The sequence below is a fragment of the Octopus bimaculoides genome, chromosome 26 (assembly GCF_001194135.2).
Source record: "Octopus bimaculoides isolate UCB-OBI-ISO-001 chromosome 26, ASM119413v2, whole genome shotgun sequence".
Classification (NCBI taxonomy): domain Eukaryota; kingdom Metazoa; phylum Mollusca; class Cephalopoda; order Octopoda; family Octopodidae; genus Octopus; species Octopus bimaculoides.
The window spans coordinates 16,422,547-16,440,538 of record NC_069006.1 but is presented as its reverse complement, the minus strand read 5'-3'; the positions used below and the strand labels follow the sequence as shown (position 1 = coordinate 16,440,538).

Below are 17,992 nucleotides of genomic sequence, written 5' to 3'. Positions count from 1 at the left end.
GCACCCACTACACTCTCTGAGTGGTTGGCGTTAGGAAGGGCATCCAGCTGTAGAAACTCTGCCAAATCAGACTGGAGCCTGGTGTTGCCATCCGGTTTCACCAGTCCTCAGTCAAATCGTCCAACCCATGCTAGCATGGAAAGCGGACGTTAAACGATGATGATGATGATGATGATATATAATTATTACAAATAAAAGGGTAAAGGATTATTAATTTATTAATAAATTAATAATTAATAATTTTTACCAAGCACTTCGGTATGTAAAAACCATTATCGGTAAAGAACTTATTTAAAAGTACTTTTAAATTTATAAACATAATTAAGGGATCAGCAACAGTTGCTTCACCATATACCAAAATTCAGAAATAGCAGCTAAAGTGCTAAAACTGTGTGTGTGTGTATATATATATATATATATATATTGAATACAACAAAGTCTACCTACCTCTATTTAACTTTTTTTGCACATGACTGGGATTTGTTCTGGAAGATTCCACTTCAGGGGGATAACTGTACAGGGCTCGTTTATGGCCAGCTTTATCATCTCGGCAAGCCACTACCTCTTTACAAACTTCCAGAATGTTACGACGGAATGTCATCACTTCAAGTTCTTTCATCTCATTGAAATCACTTATTGGAATACCAACGGCCATACCTAACAATTAAGAAGGAAACAATAATGATAAAAGATACCGATAAAGACAGATCTGAAGCTTCAAAGACAGCAAAACCAAATAGATTTTGGAATAACAATTAATAATTTCTAACAAGGGTTCAGTCCTACTGCTTGGCACCTTGAGCCAGTGTCGTCTTCTATAGCCTAGGGACAACCAAAGCTTTGAGTGTGGATTTGGTAGACAGTTAGCAAGGTATAAACAAACTTGCAGTTGTCAAGGTACAATGCAATGTGGCTGCACCCAAAACCATATAGTTGTGAACTTCTTAGCCACACAACCAAGTCTGTGCCTATAATACACACCTAACCCTAAATATTATGGGTGCACTTATACACTAAATGTTACCATTTTTTTTCCTAATCAAGTGTCCTATCGTATTTGAGGTAGCACAACAGAAAACAGGGTAACTGTGTAACAGAGTTAAAATCACTATAATAATGTTGCTCTTTTCTGTGATATTAATAATATAGTAAATTTTTGGCACACTTGCCAACATGAATCCTGTGGAATTACTAGCATCAACCTTCAGTAAAGGCCATGTAATAATTTAGATATCACAAGTATTGAATTATTTAATGTGAAGAGTAAATGAACAAATAATCAACAACAAAAATACATAAACACTAGCATTTTGAATTTATGTAATGTATTGACAGATTTATCCATGTTTGCCAGTTTGCTGAATTTCACTTTAGCGATGGTAACAAATGTTGCAGTGCAGTCAACTTCAACTTGTCTTTGTATTTTTTAAATAATATTTATCCTGGTTTATATTAACCAGAAGATATATTATCAGGCCTTAACCCTTTTGTTACTGTATTTATTTTGAGATGCTCTGTGTTTCTCTCAGTTACTTTAAATATAACAAAGAATTTAGTAAAATAACTTAGTTATCATTCAGCTAGTGTTAGGAACATAAATTGTGACTAAGGTTTGGTGGAAGATTTTAATTCAAAACTTATGAAAACAAAACATTTGTACTCAGAGCCAGAGCCGGTTTCAGCCGGGTTAGTAACGAAAGGGTTAAACCACATTGCATCACATTCAACAACCAACCCACACTAAGGACACAAGCATTTGTATGAATTTTTTAAAAGCTTAAAAATCTGTGGTGCACTTCACTACCCCTTCTAGTACACAGTTTGATGACCACTAGTCTCAGTATTCAATCACGTCAGATCTACCATTCTCATATCATTTTCATTTTTAACCAAAGAGCAAGGTTTTTCTGTTCACTCTAACAGCTTCTGCTTGAGGCTGATACTCGGCGAAATCAATCGGGGAAATGAAACAATTAAAACCAAAACAAAATCAACTTGAGGGTATATTTCACTAGATTAATTGAGGAATATAAAAGAAAAATCAAAAAAATATTCCAATCATCTGAAGAATCATCACTTCAGACTTTGACAGGGTAATAAATCTTCAGCTGGCAAAACCTGGCAGGATCAGCACTCAGCAGGCTAGAATGATAGTTCTTGAGGTGATCCAAATATTTAACACTTAAAAGTGTTAAATAGAAAAATTAAAGAGAAATACTTAGAAAAACTCACCAATTTCATAATTCAATTTTTTCTCTTCTCTGTTACCCTCGGGTTCAACAACCTTCAGCCAAGGCAAGAAAAGTCTCAAATCACAAAGTCTTTTAGTTTCATCAAAGAATTCCTCATGTTCAGCATCTTGTGTGATGCTGACAAATACATATGAAGTTGGGTTTAGGAGTTTTGTATGGAATGGGTATTTCTTTGCCTCTACCCAGAGGTCTGTCTTGATACTCTCTAACGTGGCATTGCGATTACAACGAAGAGGTACTAAAATTCCTGTTGGCAACAGACAATCGACATCGATCTGTGAAGGCATCAAATGTAGGCCCCATAGTTCTCCTGAGCTTGGTGGCATCTTGGTCCAACATAAGCTTTAGCTGAAATAAATAATAATAAGATGTAGAATAACATTTAACATAAATATATGTGAGTGGGGAGTATGTATAAAACAATAACATTAATAGATAGTTTGAGTATATACAGGCATGATGAACCCTCTAGTCCATTTCAACAAACAAGAGATCTAATTCATGCCATACGCCCACAGGCATATGGCATAGTGGTTAGTACTCCCTGGACTCATCAGGTCCTGTTGAACCATCTAAAGCCATGCCAGCATGGTTCACAGACATATGGTGCTGCTGATGATGATGACAACAACGATGTAAAAAATAACCAAAACTTTTGTCAGCTTTGATGACGAGTATTTAGTTGCTTGATCAATTGAACTTCATACTCATATAAGTGGCTGAGTATTCCACAAACATGTACTTGCATAATTCTCAAACAGAATCAGCATGGCACAATGAGTGACAAAGCAGGAGCTTTGAATTAAAAGAATACTTCATCTAACAGTCTTCTACACAATTTCCTTCTTTCCATTTCCACTCACCAAAATTGAGTGGAGCCAAGGTTATGGTAAAAGACACTTGATCCTTCTACCTTTTGCAGCTTTCATCTTGTGTTGATTTAAGTCTAAAAGAGAAGACACTTGCCCAAAATGCATGTCACACCATCAAATTGAACCCGGGAGCATGTGATTGAGCAGCAAACCCCTTCAAACTTCAGAAATTTTGACAGATGTGTGTCTGGATTTACAAACCAGGAGAAAAAGGTACTCAATACATGTAGAAGTTTATTCAGAGCTGTGAGTTTTGTACAGCGGAGAAGGCTAGCCACTGGATTTGGGTAAAAGGAGACGATGAGCGATGGCTAGAGAAATATTGAGCTTTGTTTTTAATAACCAGTTGATCTAGCAAGCGGGGCCTCATATCAGTGAGGGGAAGCCGGTGCACATTGATGCCGTCGAGAGGTAGGTCCCGAAGCGGCGCGCATTCTCTCCTGATGACCCCATACACTTGCTGGCTTCCGGTATGCGGAGTTCTCGACTGGTAGCACTTGCATGTGCGAGTTGTTTGCAAGACAACATGTGAGTTTTTTACCAGTGTTATGATGCAGTTTCTATTTTCTACAATAACTGTCGGAAGCTGAACATGAGAAACTCAGAGCAGAAACAGTGCAGTTGAATGACTGAAACAAGTAAAACGAAGTTAAAAGAATACTGCTATCTGGGATGGTGAGGACGAGGACGATGAGGACAAGGAGGAGGAGAAGAAGGATAGGTCTTGTACTCTCAGCATGACATTTGAGTTAAATGACTGAAATCCCTCACTAGGTCATCTTCAAATTCTGCTATGAAAAAAGAAAGCTTTGGGAGGTGGTGGGAAACAAGGAGTTCCCTGCTGTCAATAAAAGAGGTTTGGGAAGAACTAATTTCATGAAAATGGCACAAGAAAGATCCAGTCTTAAGCTGGCACAAGTGAGATTGACTGTGAAAAGGTAAAATGAGAAACTGGAGGATATGGCCAACCTCCACAATAACATCCAGTCATACTTTGTAAAGCGCTTGGTGTTAAAAAAAGGCAACGAGCAACAGAAAACACAACTCAGACATGAAGTCTGTCCTTTTCCTCAATGGTACAATCAACTTTGGAGAATTCCTGTATCTTGAGGTTATCTCCCCAGTTCAAGTGGAGTTGGTCTTAACTGCCATTTGCTAATTATGAAACATCCTCCAAACATACATATACATATATATATCATCATCATCATCATCGTTTAACGTCCGCTTTCCATGCTAGCATGGGTTGGACGATTTGACTGATGACTGGTGAAAACCAGATGACTACACCAGGCTCCAATCTGATTTGGCAGAGTTTCTACAGAGCTGGATGCCCTTCTTAACGCCAACCACTCAGAGAGTGTAGTGGGTGCTTTTACGTGCCACCGGCACAAAAGCCAGTCAGGGGACGACTTTATTCTTTCAGTTTCCATCAACCAAATCTACTCACAAGGCTTTGGTCGGCCCGAGGCTATAGTAGAAGATACCTGCCCAAGGTGCCACGCAATGGGACTGAACCCGGAACGATGTGGTTCGTAAGCAAGCTACTTACCACACAGCCACTCCTCCGCCTATGATTATAAATTTTGCAATTCCCTATGATAACAGAGCTGATAGCAAAAAAATTCAAAAAATCATTTGCATGGTATCAATATACCTGTAAATGTCTATGTTGTTAAGATTACAGTGCATGTGTATATATACTTGTGTCTATGTGTGCATATTGCTGTTGGCATGCATTTTTCAGATGTGTTTTACACTTGTAAATCTGGAGGTCACTGTCTATGAGGCCTTGACAATCCAGTTATATATAATCTACTTTAACTACTTCAATTAGGCTGTAACCCAAATAAACTTCAACTTAATGCTAATGAGTTTTTCTAATGCATTTATAATCTGATACCCCCATACTGCATTTATCATGTCACATTAATTGACCTGTTTATTATTTTATTTTTTATTAGATCTCAACTTGTGTGTTGTTGCTTATGTTATTCTACTTCTTTTATCTTTTACTTGTTTCAGTCTTCTAACCGTGATCATGCTGGGGCACCACCTTGAGAGGGGTTTTAGTCAAACAAATTGACTCCCAGGACTTTTCTTTTAAACCTAGTACTTATTCTATCAGTCTCTTTTGTCGAACCACTAAGAGTATGTAGAAACACCAACACACACACACAAGAGTTTCTGTCAGTTTTTGTCTCCCAAGTTCACGCACCAGGTTTTGGTTGGCTTGAAGCTATAGTAGAAGACACTTGCCCAAGGTGCCACACAACGGGACCAAGCCCAGAACCATGTGGTTCGGGAGCAAGCTTCTTATCACACAGCCATGCCTTATAATTATTTTATATTTTGTATTGGTTAACACATTCTCAGCATATATTTTATCCTTTGTTTCATTCTATTTTATATTTATTTTCATTTTTGAGGGGCATGATTCCTGTGTATATAAGTGCGGTATTACTGTAGTAACATTTCAATAACTGTCTCTGGTGATATAGTTTTGAGTATAAAATTATTGAAATGGACATAAAAATATGCACAAACAAAAGAATTTGTGGCATTTATTTAACTCTAATGTTTTATCCTGACAATTCTTTGTCTTACAACAGTGAAGAGTTACATCATCACTTTTTGAAATGCAATTCATGGTGTCTGATTTTATTGTGAGTTTTCTCTTGTAAACCAATTTTTGTGAGCCCATGGATAGATAAAAAAATTTGTGTTGTTTGTAAATATGAGTTTTGTCGTGGAACCAATGCATCCCAAACAGCTCGAAATATCAATGAGGTGTTTGGTGAAGATGTGGCAAATGAACGCCACTGTCTGTCGATGGTTTGAGAAGTTCCGGTCTGGTGACTTTACTCTTGAAAATCAACCTCATAGTAGACCCGAGACCAAGGTGGATAAGTGACAAGCTGGAAACTGTAGTGGAAGCAGATACATCTCAAACTACACATGAGTTAGTAACAAGGGGTGATGTTTCGATTCCAAATATATTGGACCATCTGAAACAAATCGGCAAGGTAAAGAAGCTAGACAAGTGGGTTCCACATAAACTAAACGAGCATCAAATGACATGTCATCTTGAAAGTAGCTGTTCTTTGCTGTCACAGCATGAAAGCTAACCATTTTTGCATCGTATTGTTACATGTGATGAAAAATGGATTCTTTTCAACAATAGCAAGCATTCTGCATGGTGGTTGGAGAGAGACAAAGTGCCAAAAAAGAATATTCACCAAAAAAAGCTAATGGTGTCTGTTTGGTGGTCCAGTGCTGGTGTCATCCACTACAGCTTCATGAGACCTGGTAAGTCAAAGTATTAAGCTCAATATAATGAGTGTTGAGACTCCTGTCTGAAATTTTCTGCAAATTCTGCTAATAATAGATACTTAAATATTTTTTCATCTAAAAACTAACAATCCCAAATACCAAACACCCACATTCTTTGGATAAATTTAGAAATAATGAAAATATTTAAGACAAATAATAATAATAATAATAATGTGACCATCAGACCAGACATGAGAAACCTGACATTGTTGTGGTGAACAAGAAGAAAAAAACTTGTGATAATTGACACAGCATGTCCCAGTGACAGCAGGATCAAAGAGAAAACTGAATAACTGTGACGATTTGAAGTGGAAAAGACACAGGTTGTGGGTAATGAAGAAAGTGGAAGCAATACCAAAAGTAATCAGCACGTTTGGAAGTATCAGCACTCAACTACCAGCATGGCACAAATGTAAAAATAGAACACCTCCAAAACTCAGCATTGCTTAGAACTGCCAGAGTTCTCTGCAAGGTTCTTGAGGCATGACCAGTAAACAAGTGTCACCTTAGTCTACTGGCTGTGGACAGCTGACACTTTCCATCGTAACCAGCAAAATAAGCTGAGAGTATTCATCAAATAATAATAATAATAATAATAATAATAATAATAATTTGGTATAAAAGATGGGCTACAGCAAATATTCTGCTCAATACCACAGATTTGCTTTTCAGTTGCTTGACCTTCACCAGTTGAGCATGTCCCTTGGTGGCTGACGATCACAAGCAGAAATAGTGGGAGAGCATCATAGCCATGTGTTGAGAGGAATTCTTCGGGGTTTGAATAATTCGCCTCTCAAAACATCCTTAAACAACCCTCATTTAGGGACCTTTTGCAAGGTCATGCATTATTTATCTTGATATGAGATCACCATGTCGCAAACTTTAGCATACACATCCTTACACAGATACAAGGTAGATATACACCCACCTATTGAAAGATAGTTGCATGGCCAAAGTGTTTGTGTATATAATCAAATAGATTGAATTTATTAATACAACCAAAAATAATAAATAGGTGGGGATATATCTACCTTTGTATCTATATAAGGAGATGTTTGCTAACGTTGGTATTTAAAATATTTGTCTGCCTGTATGTTTTTGTATCATTTAAAATTCTTTTAATCTCTATTTCTCAATTTCTTTTGTTAATATTGGTGATTTAACTATCTCATTAACAATGCATTTGTGTGTACATATAAATACAGGTCCAATTGAGTGTGTTTCTGTGGTGTAGATATGTGCATGTGTGTGTATGTATGTATGTATATATATATGTGCTAAACTATTAATAATGTCTCACTATGTATGTGTATATGTTTTCATATCAATGTATATATGTCTTTGTGTTTCTGTGTAAGTGTGTACTTGCTTCATACTAATCATTGAAGAATAATAAAACAGCAGGTGGGATTAAAATTTTTTTTTTTTGATCAATTAAGAAAAAAAACTAGATTGGTCTGTTGAGATGGTTTACTGACACCAGGTGATAATTGGATATTAGGGGTAGGTACAAAGAATAGGCAGAATGACACGATTTCTATGTCTAGTCACTTTTGATTAGTTTACTTTAATTACTTCTTTTCTTCATTCATTATTGATCGGCTAAACTGTACTTGATGTTAATCATGTGGTGGAGTTTCTTTACATTTTATGAGTGTTGGTTAAGTATATATTGTGGGGAATATGGTTTCATTTAGCATTCTTCCATGAGGAGTCTTCCTTTGCCAAAATTGTTGAAATAATACTGATGTAATGTAATAAATATAATGTCATCATTATATAATAACTACAATACCCATGTCAACAAAAATGCAGACAATTTTATTAATGATAGAAAAATGGGGCATCGATACAACGGGAAACCATTAATAAATATGCATTCATAAATTTGTCATTTCAAAGAGATCATGGCGTTTCAGTTGACAGGCATTTTTTTGGCTACACTGCATGGAAAAGGGGAGGATGATTGGATGGAGTGGGTGGTGATGTGAAAAAATGCTGCCTGGTGGAAAACCTTGCGAGTAAAGTTAATTGTTACAAATCCAGACAAATTTGTTGCTGTTGCAGAAAGGAAGTTTCCATCATTTGTTATTGTTCATGAGAGCAAATTAGAACCAACACAAACTTTTCAAAGGAAAGAATGGCAATCCATTCAAGACCATTACAAGGAACAAAACACTTTCACTACGTTGAAGTAGTAAATGAAACTATTGTTGGGAATTCATTGTCACCTGCCTGTTCATGTCATATACAAACAGTTCAAAACAGTGGCCTCAAACAAGTATACAGTACATTCTATCTAGTAAAGTACACATTTCAATGTGAAAAAGGTGGTACCAAAGTACTACCAGTGATGTGTGAAAAAAAAATTATCTGGAAAAGCATCACTTTGTATTTTTCAAAAGAAATATCAAATGGAAATATTTACCTCATTGACAACATGGACAAATCACGGATACATGAAGATCAAATAGTTGAACTTTTGCTTGCCCTGATATGACACGTCATAGAAAGTTCAAGTTTGACAAGGAACTTTAGACTAAAATAATACTATGAATTAAATTTGATAACTTTATTTTGCTTTTGCTTAATTTTGGTATTAAGTTAAATCAAATTTGTCATGATTAACATTCTTTGTGGCATTTTCATGTAAACCTGACAAGTTTACAGAATATTTATCTGAGTATCAAAGTACCTTTCATACTTTTTGTGCAGTGTCACATCTGGAACACTATGTCATGAGGAATTATGACCAACAACAGCAGCTCAAATTACATTTTGAGTTTGTGTACTTGCACAATTTCATTGTTACAAATGTAGCAATTGTTTTCAATTCAAACCTGTGTCTGAAGAACAATATTCTCAGAAATATGGGAAGCTGACATCAGGCTGAAAGACACTAAGAGGTAGTCTTAGGTCCCTGTGTCCAATAATTTTTAGTGTTTCTTCGCTTAGAAAGAATCGAGGTAACTGCACTTGATGTTGGGAAGGTTAATAAACTACATCCTGACATTGTTCCACAGTGCAGGGTAGCAGTAAGAAATGTCCTTTTGCAATCAAAAATCATGATATGATTTTTAGAACTTTGGCCTCAGCACAATATCATTTTAAAGTGAAACTGGTATTGCAAGCAAAAATAAATTTCCTAAAATCTATGTCATGTCCCTGTGCTGCTCATGCAGGTGTGAACAATACACTTGGAATGTCCTCTTCTTGTCTGCACTTTTCCTTCTCCAGTTCAGAGAAGCTTAGAAACTGGAAGAACAGCTTGTGTTGTGTTTGAACAACTGTAATTTGGACAGAAATGTGGAGAGAGCTGATTTTAATTTGATAAGGTTTAACCTTATTCCTTTATAGTTGCAAATTAACTTCATTGCCAGTATGGCAGAATATATTTCATCACAGCTAGTGAAGATATGTGACCCACCTCAGCACCAGTAACATACTGAGTGAAACAGTGAAAACTCCCAGTTGTTTCAGATAACAGCACGAAAGGCCTCAAATTTGAAGGGAAAATGAAAGAGAGAGTAACATACACCAACAGAGAAAACCAACAATCTTTGTTGCTAATTTATGCCTTCTGCATTTGTTCTTCTCTGCTTTTTTTAGTCATAGGTTTTACAGCCAGATGCCCTTCTAATCATTAACAACTTTATAGTATAGACTGGGTGTATTTTGTTGTCACCAGCACAAGAGAGAGGTCATCAACAGCCGATCTCTAAAGAGTATTCTCTATCCAGTAACAATTCTTATATCTTTTAATCCAGAAATACTGAGTGTAGCATATATCTTTACCCATTATTCCTTTTATCATAAAATAAAGTTTTAAGTTTTGGTTAATGGAAGTTATATTCATTGACAATATTCTACATACATTTACAATTCAAAATGACCATCCTTTGCTTTCAATATAACCCTTATTCTTTTCTCAACTAAAGAGCATGACATTATGTTTAAATAATGGGGCAAATGTATATGCCATGCCCAGTACTATTTTCCCATGTGGTTTCCTCTGCTGCCTTCGTTTTTTAGACATGACCTGGCTGTCTATTTTTTTCAAAGTTAAAATGGGACTACTTCTTTGTTGGAAACGTGATGGTATCATCTGATGTTCTTGATGGTTCTCAGGGTTCTGCTGTCAAAGCCATCAATCCTTTTTGTCAGCGTCTTCAATAGGGATTCCACAGAGGAGAACTGAGAGGACCGATGCATTGCATCTCCTACCAGGGCTTTACTTTCAGATGGCTGGACATGACTGGAGATCTCCAGAGGCTTGACATCACCTTGGAGGATGCAGAGGGGCTGGCACAGGACTGCTAGCGATGGAGAGCACTGGTGGACTTGGTTGGTTCTACACATAATGACGCCTTTGGGACTACTAACTTGGAATGATCCCAAGAGTACAAAACCAAGCCAAGCCAAGCTAAATGAGACTACATTATCCAAGGTATTCAATTCTTTCTTTTAAGATTGTAGGATGCAGTTTTACAGAAATTTGGCTGCTGTTTCTTATTGGACAAGTGACTATATATGCAGGTAGCTGTAAAGCAAACTGAACCACATTGCCATTCACATATCAAGACCACAAAACTAACTACTGAAAACATATCTTATAGTCTTTAAAGAATAACATTTTTAAGAGAGAGAAAGAGAAATTGTAATATTCATGCTTAACTCCGGGTGGGACTTCAAAATGATCATTCAGACATACCCACGATCTAAAGCAGAGATTCTCAACCATTTTTTTTATCGAGGTACCCCTTTGATTACTCTTTTACTTGTTTCAATCATTTGACTGTGGCCATGCTGGAGCACCGTCTTTAGTCAACCAAATCGACCCCAGGACTTATTCTTTGTAAGCCTAGTACTTATTCTATCGGTCCTTTTGCCAAACCATTAAGTTACGAGGACGTAAACACACCAGCATCGGTTGTCAAGCGATGTTGGGGGGACAAACACAGACACACAAACATATACATACACATACATACATATGACGGGCTTCTTTCAGTTTCCGTCTACCAAATCCACTCACAAGGCTTTGGTCGGCCCGAGACTATAGTAGAAGACACTTGCCCAAGGTACCACGCAGTGGGACTGAACCCTGGACCATGTGGTTGATAAGCAAGCTACTTACCACACAGCCACTCCTACGCCTATTCTATTCTGGTGGACCCCAATAGCTATTTGATGTTTAAAAACTAGTTTTATAGAAATTTCTTTCAAAATTCCTATTTAGTTTTTCACACATTAACTTGTGTAGGTTGAACTATGTAAAATGTTAGAGAAAGAAACTTAGCTGTTTTTTGCAATACATACCAATACATACATCTAAAGCAAAATTTTTTCAGGGGCCCTTAAAATACTACTGTGGATCCCCTATTTACTATTTTATTGCATGGACCCCCCCAAAATATTATCTGAACCCTCAGGGGCCGTATGGACTCCGGTTGAGAACCACTGATCTAAAGTATGACTTGTATTTCTTTCTTCAGGCAATGTACCAAACTACATTATCCAATGTTTGTTTCTTTTTTTTTTTATGATAAGAGACTGTGGTGCAAGAGAAACTTTGCTGCTATGTCTAGCAGGTCAGACGACCACTTGAGACTTCTAAATCTCCTCCAAATCATACGCTACTGTTTTTCTCAGTAAATTGGATGGTATACCCCGACAATGTTTTGGAGAGAAAAACAACAGCACGGTCACAACAGGAATGCCTTTGATGACAGATTTGCACTGTCGAACAGGAATAAACAACACGACGGGGTCCCCCCCCCCCACATTATTAATAATAAATGACAGAGAAGCCATGATAATAGGTGTGCTTGTGTGTAGCTTACAGAGATAAACCGGAAATGATATTTCCACTCAAACAGATAATATACACACCCACATTCACAAGTAAACAAGCAATATGCATATATTATCATTACAATTATTATTTGCTTTGCGGTATTTTCTTCCGGCACTTTACGTTCTGAGTTCAAATCCAGCCAGGGTCAACTTGCCTTTCCTACCTTCAAGAGCCGATAAAATTAAAGTACCAGTCAAGTACTGAAGTCAGTAGCATCAAGTAACCCCTCCCTTCAAAATTGCTGCCCTAGCGTCTAGATTAGAAACCATTGTTATTAACATTATCTACTTGCTACGAATATTTCAGAAATTATCGATGCGTGTATGAATATGTGTTTATCACACACACACACACACACACATATATATATATATATATAATGTAACACAGTGTTATACATCCTTAGTCGGACATAAAATGGCTTGATTTTTTAAATTTTTTTATAGAAAGGTGTGTATTCGGTGTAAATGACTAAGCTAAAACAAATCATCATCAGAAGAAGATGATGGCAATATTAATTTAAATATGGTTTGAAATAGCATTTAAAAGTTGTAGGGGGGTTTAGTTGTGGGACTTCGTGTGCGTGTGTGTGTACACACACACACAGTTTTAAAAAACTCGACTACAACCAGTTCTTACGGTAAACATATTTCAATCTTAAACACAAATCTATGTACATTAAACGTCCCCATTCACCAGCACATAAGTATATATGTATCAGTTAATGGAAACGCGTGCGTGTGTATATATGTATGTGTGTATATATATATATATATATATATATATATATATATATATATATATACACACACACAAGCATGTGTTTTATAATTTGAATGTGTGTGTGGAAGGACAGTGATCGCTGTCATTATGTGAATGTGTACTACACATAATATAGATGTATTGTATGACTGAATACATACTTATTACTACAGAAAACAATTTTAAACTGATCGCTTTATTCTGATATAAGTATAACTACAGATATATACATATATATATATGTGTGTGTGTGTGTGTGTGTGTGTACATGTATATATACATACGTGTATATATACGTGTGAGTGTGTATGTATATCAGGCTAAAAACAAAAGTTGAGAGAACGAGGTGAGAACATATATATATATATATATAAATAAATGTATCTATTATGTATGTATAAAAAGAGGACAAAGAAGCGAACTATGTTGAGAAGATAGGACTGGTTGAGTTATGCTTTAAATCGGGGTCCCATATACATGTTGCTATCATTATAAATTGATCCCTCTAAAACAGTGATGATTGTAAAAGGAAAAGAGGAGCAAAAATATTGAAGCGAGAACCTACTTCATACATACATACATATATATATATATATATATATATATATATATATATATATATATACACACACACACCTCCATACAATATAGGTGTATATGAATGAATATAGAAAATGATTTTAACTAAATGTCTTCATTATACGGATTGACTAAAAAACAAATGTCATTAAAGTTAGGAAGACAGTGCTGACTGAACCGATATAAATAAATGTATTATGTATAAAAAAGACGGACAAGGAAACGAAATAGGTTGTTGAGAAGCTGGGACTGGTTGAGTTTATGCATTAAATCGGGGACCCATATACATGTTGATATCATTATAAATCGATCCCTCTAAAATAACGATCATTATAAAAGCAAACTAGGAGCGAAAATATCGAAATGAGATACTGGAAATATAGATACATGTATGTATGTATGTACGTGTGTGTGTGGTGTGAGAATACTTATGTGTTTGTAATTATATATAATGTGAGGTAGAGTCTAGCTACATAAAAGACAGTAAACTAGAAAAATATATTTCAACATAATCGTTCTGTATGGTTTGATTTCAAGATTAACTTGTTTGTTTTGCCAACTTATTTACCCTAAATACATATTTACTTGGTTCAACTACATCTGTTACAATTATTTGTAGTATTAAACTTTAAAAAAAAATCATTATTGGTCGTATATGATAAAACAAAATGTCAAGGCACTGTAAATTGACCCACCATATAGTGTATACATATAGATATATTATATATCACACACATCAATATTTTCAGATATAGATGTGTGTGTGCGCGCATTATACACACACAATGATATACCATATCTATCATTTCAAAATAGAGAAAGTCACAGTATCTCAAAATAATTGGACTATTTAAAATTTTCATAAAGCTAATAGAGCATAGTAGGATATACACACATTCAAAAGAATATATATTATTAATAATATAAAGATCTATAGTTGTATGTGTGTGTGTGTGTGTATGTATGAGGTGTGTTTATGAATGGCTTTTACGGACACTTGCACTCGACTAAACGAACGATGGCTATTCTATATAATACTATTCTTCAATACAGATTGATCGCCGAATGTCAACGGATGTTTTATATATGTGTGTGTGTGTGTGTGTATGATTAAGGAATCAAAAGTCAACAGTAAGAAGAATAAAAGACTCACCCTTTTCTTTCCAACCAAAAAATAATAAAAAATTGTATAGTCGCCAAAATCACCCCCAAACAACAACAAAAAAACTGAAATCTTTCAACAAATTAATAAATTAACCTTAATTGTAGTAGCAGTTGTTGTTAGAATGTAAATGATGATATTGTTTTTTTTCTTCTCCTGTTTGTTTTGGTGTTATTTAAGAGGAAAGAAGAAGAAGAAGCGGGCATTGGAAGTTTCTGACAATATCCATCAGGTTCAGCTTCGGTTCATTCGAGCAGAGGTAGAGTTCGAGTTGAGTTCCAGTCCGATTTTGAGTTTCATTCACTTCTCTCAGCTTCGACTGGAAAGAAGCAAACAACGGTCAGAGTTTTTTCGGGGGGGATTTTTTTTCGGATATCATAAAAATATATATACGTATATATGTTAGATATTTTTTAAAATAAAGATTAGAGATATTCAAGAAATCGATTAAATTTTTTGAAAATAGATACTTTCGTTCGATTAGTCGATCGTTTCAAAAAAAAAAAAAAAAGATTTGTTATGTTTTGTTTCGAATAAAAAAAAAATTCCGCCTCGTTTGTTCGAATGTGTATGCGTGTTAAAATAATTGAATGAATGTGTCCATGTATCTGAGTGGAGGGGTAGGTTCCATGCTTCTCTCCCCTTGCTAGAGAGAGAGAGAGACAGACAGACAGATACAGAGAGAGAGAGACAGATAGATAGATAGATAGGGACAGCCAAACAGAGACAAGGAAAGAAAGAAAGAAGTCAAGAAAGAAAAAGATCTGCCTTTCTTGCTCTAACTGTACTCTATCGCAATCTTTTCTCTCCTCTCTCAAACATAACTCTTTGTCTGGTTATTAATTATATTAACTTCACATCACTCCTTGATTTCCCCTTTTTATTCCCCCCCCCTTTCATATCTCATCTGTCGGTCTCTTTGTTTCGAACTTTCTGCTGTTTCTATCTTTACTTATCTTACGTCTCCGTTTCTCTTCTCCGTTCCCATTCACCTTTTACATTTTCCCTTCCCGCCCCCTCTTACTGTCCTCTTGTCACCTCCAAAGTTATTGCCTATCGTGTTCCCTTTCCTAATCTTCCTTATGTGTCACTTCTATTTTTTACTTTTCCTATCCCTCTTTAATTCAATTCGGGAAAAGGATCGGCTCTCATTCCAACTCACTTATTTTTAAACACAAACAAAAAATTCTTAAACAAATATATATTCGACTTTAATCTCAGCTTTTGGGGGGTCGTTTTTCTGAACAGGCCAGTTTTTCCATTTCTCTATTTGTATTAATTTTCGTATTCTCAACGCACCTCTTCTTCCTGTCTCCCACTGTATACTGCTACCACAGTCTTTATATCTACTGTAACCACTCCTCCACACCTTCTTACCTCTTCACTGTTAGTTTGACCTCGGAAGTAGCAAGAATTATCTAACCTTGTGATTGTTTATATCAAGCAGTAAAGACTTACTCGTTTTCTGATTGGTTAAAATTATTAACCATCTATTTCCTATTGCTACTACAATTATTTACTTAAATATTTTTATCACATATTAATTCGGCGATCTTTCAATTTGGGAGAATCGTAAATAATTACCATTTATTTTTTTTATTTTGGTAAGCATATTTTTGGTGCTTTTTAGTTTCCGGGCGTCGCCTCATCAAATGGATCTATCTTATTTGCTTTATCTCCGTTTTATTGACAATTATTCACTTTGGTATGAATTTCATTTTTATTTCTTGCCACTTTTATCCATTACCTGCTTTCATTACTCACTCTGTTGTGTGTGTCCTATGTGAAATTATATGTTTTTTTCACATTAGAAAAGTAACAGCTTGATAAGCTTGTTCGATACTAAAGGTAAGACCACACAACTTAGCGAGTAATGAAACCAGGCTGTAGATAAAAAAAACTGACAGGAAATGAAAGATGAATTCATTCGTCTCTTATTTGTTTCAGTCATTTGACTGCGGCCATGCTGGAGCACCGCCTTTAGTCGAGCAAATCGACCCCGGGACTTATTCTTTGTAAGCCTAGTACTTATTCTATCGCTAAGTTACGGGGACGTAAACACACCAGCATCGGTTGTCAAGCAATGGTGGAGGGACAAACACACATACATATATATATACATATATACGACGGGCTTCTTTCAGTTTCCGTCTAACATTTTAATGTTTAAAAGTATTTGAAAAAATATAATACAACTATTTTCTTTAACTTGTTTCAGTACTTCAAATGTTTATTTATTAATTGTTGATTCGAGCAACTGCTTTGTTCAATTGTTTCGCGAGCAACGGTTTCTGTAAAGTTGACGCCAAACCGTTTCTTGTGAGGGAGAGAAACCAGTTAACGTCTTAAATATATTCTTTTTCATTGGAATATGATACATATATAATACAAAACCAGTTAACTGAATCTTTATCACAGCTGTCAAAAGGGACCCCGTAGACCTAACTTAACTTCACAGCATGATTAAATGCATTACGTACGTTAAAATCCAATTAGTAAAAATCACGAACTTTTGTTGTTGTTGTTGTTAGCAACGAAGTTGTACATGTTGTAATGTATTGAATTACCTCCCTTCCATTGTAAGTTGTTCCATCTTGTAATATTCCATCTTAGAATATTATTAATATATTGTAGAGTTTAGAGAAGGGGTGCGGTCGTTTTAAATCGTTCCCCAGAAAAGATGAAGCAGAATGTTAAGGGTGATAACTCAATAACTTTAGGTATTTAGTGAAGATACCCGGCTTCTGACATCTTTCAACGAATATTATGGCATAAATAAATTATCACGGCAGATTTGCTTTACCGCATCGAGTTACGTCCCTTTACATTCTGAGTGAAAAACTTTTTAAAGTCAACTTCACTTTTCATCAATCTCAAGTTGATAAAAGAAGAACCAGCCCTGTACTAATGTCAATCTTATTTACAGTTTCCTCCCCGCAAATTTTGGAGGCCTTTGCCTTTATCAGAATTCATTATTTATGACATGATCTGTAGTGGAACAAACTAAATATTGCTTTGCAATGTTTAGTTGTCTCCCTTTACATTCTAAGTTTAAAATAAAATAACAAAAATCCTCTGGAAGCAAGTTCTTAATCGCGGTCGATTTTCTTACCCTGTTTATACCCAACAAAATTACTGGCCTAACACCTCAGTTAGAAATTATTATTATTCATAA

At 35.6% G+C, this 17,992-nt stretch overlaps 1 protein-coding gene across 3 annotated transcripts in view; it reads right to left on the bottom strand.

Moving 5' to 3' along the window:
* LOC106883036 (phosphatidylinositol 4,5-bisphosphate 3-kinase catalytic subunit alpha isoform) overlaps window positions 1–15,827 on the bottom strand; it is a 45,945-nt gene extending 30,118 nt beyond the window's left edge. The window contains exons 1-4 of one of the 3 annotated variants that reach the window (XM_052977095.1): window positions 15,288–15,827; window positions 14,809–15,136; window positions 2,233–2,600; window positions 448–657 (exon numbers count right to left, since the gene is read on the bottom strand). In XM_052977095.1, the coding sequence (XP_052833055.1) occupies window positions 448–657; window positions 2,233–2,578 (556 nt within the window). In that variant the 5' untranslated portion in view covers window positions 2,579–2,600; window positions 14,809–15,136; window positions 15,288–15,827. The other 2 variants (XM_014933898.2, XM_014933899.2) reach the window with 2 other exon arrangements.
* Between the last annotated feature and the right edge of the window lie 2,165 nt (window positions 15,828–17,992).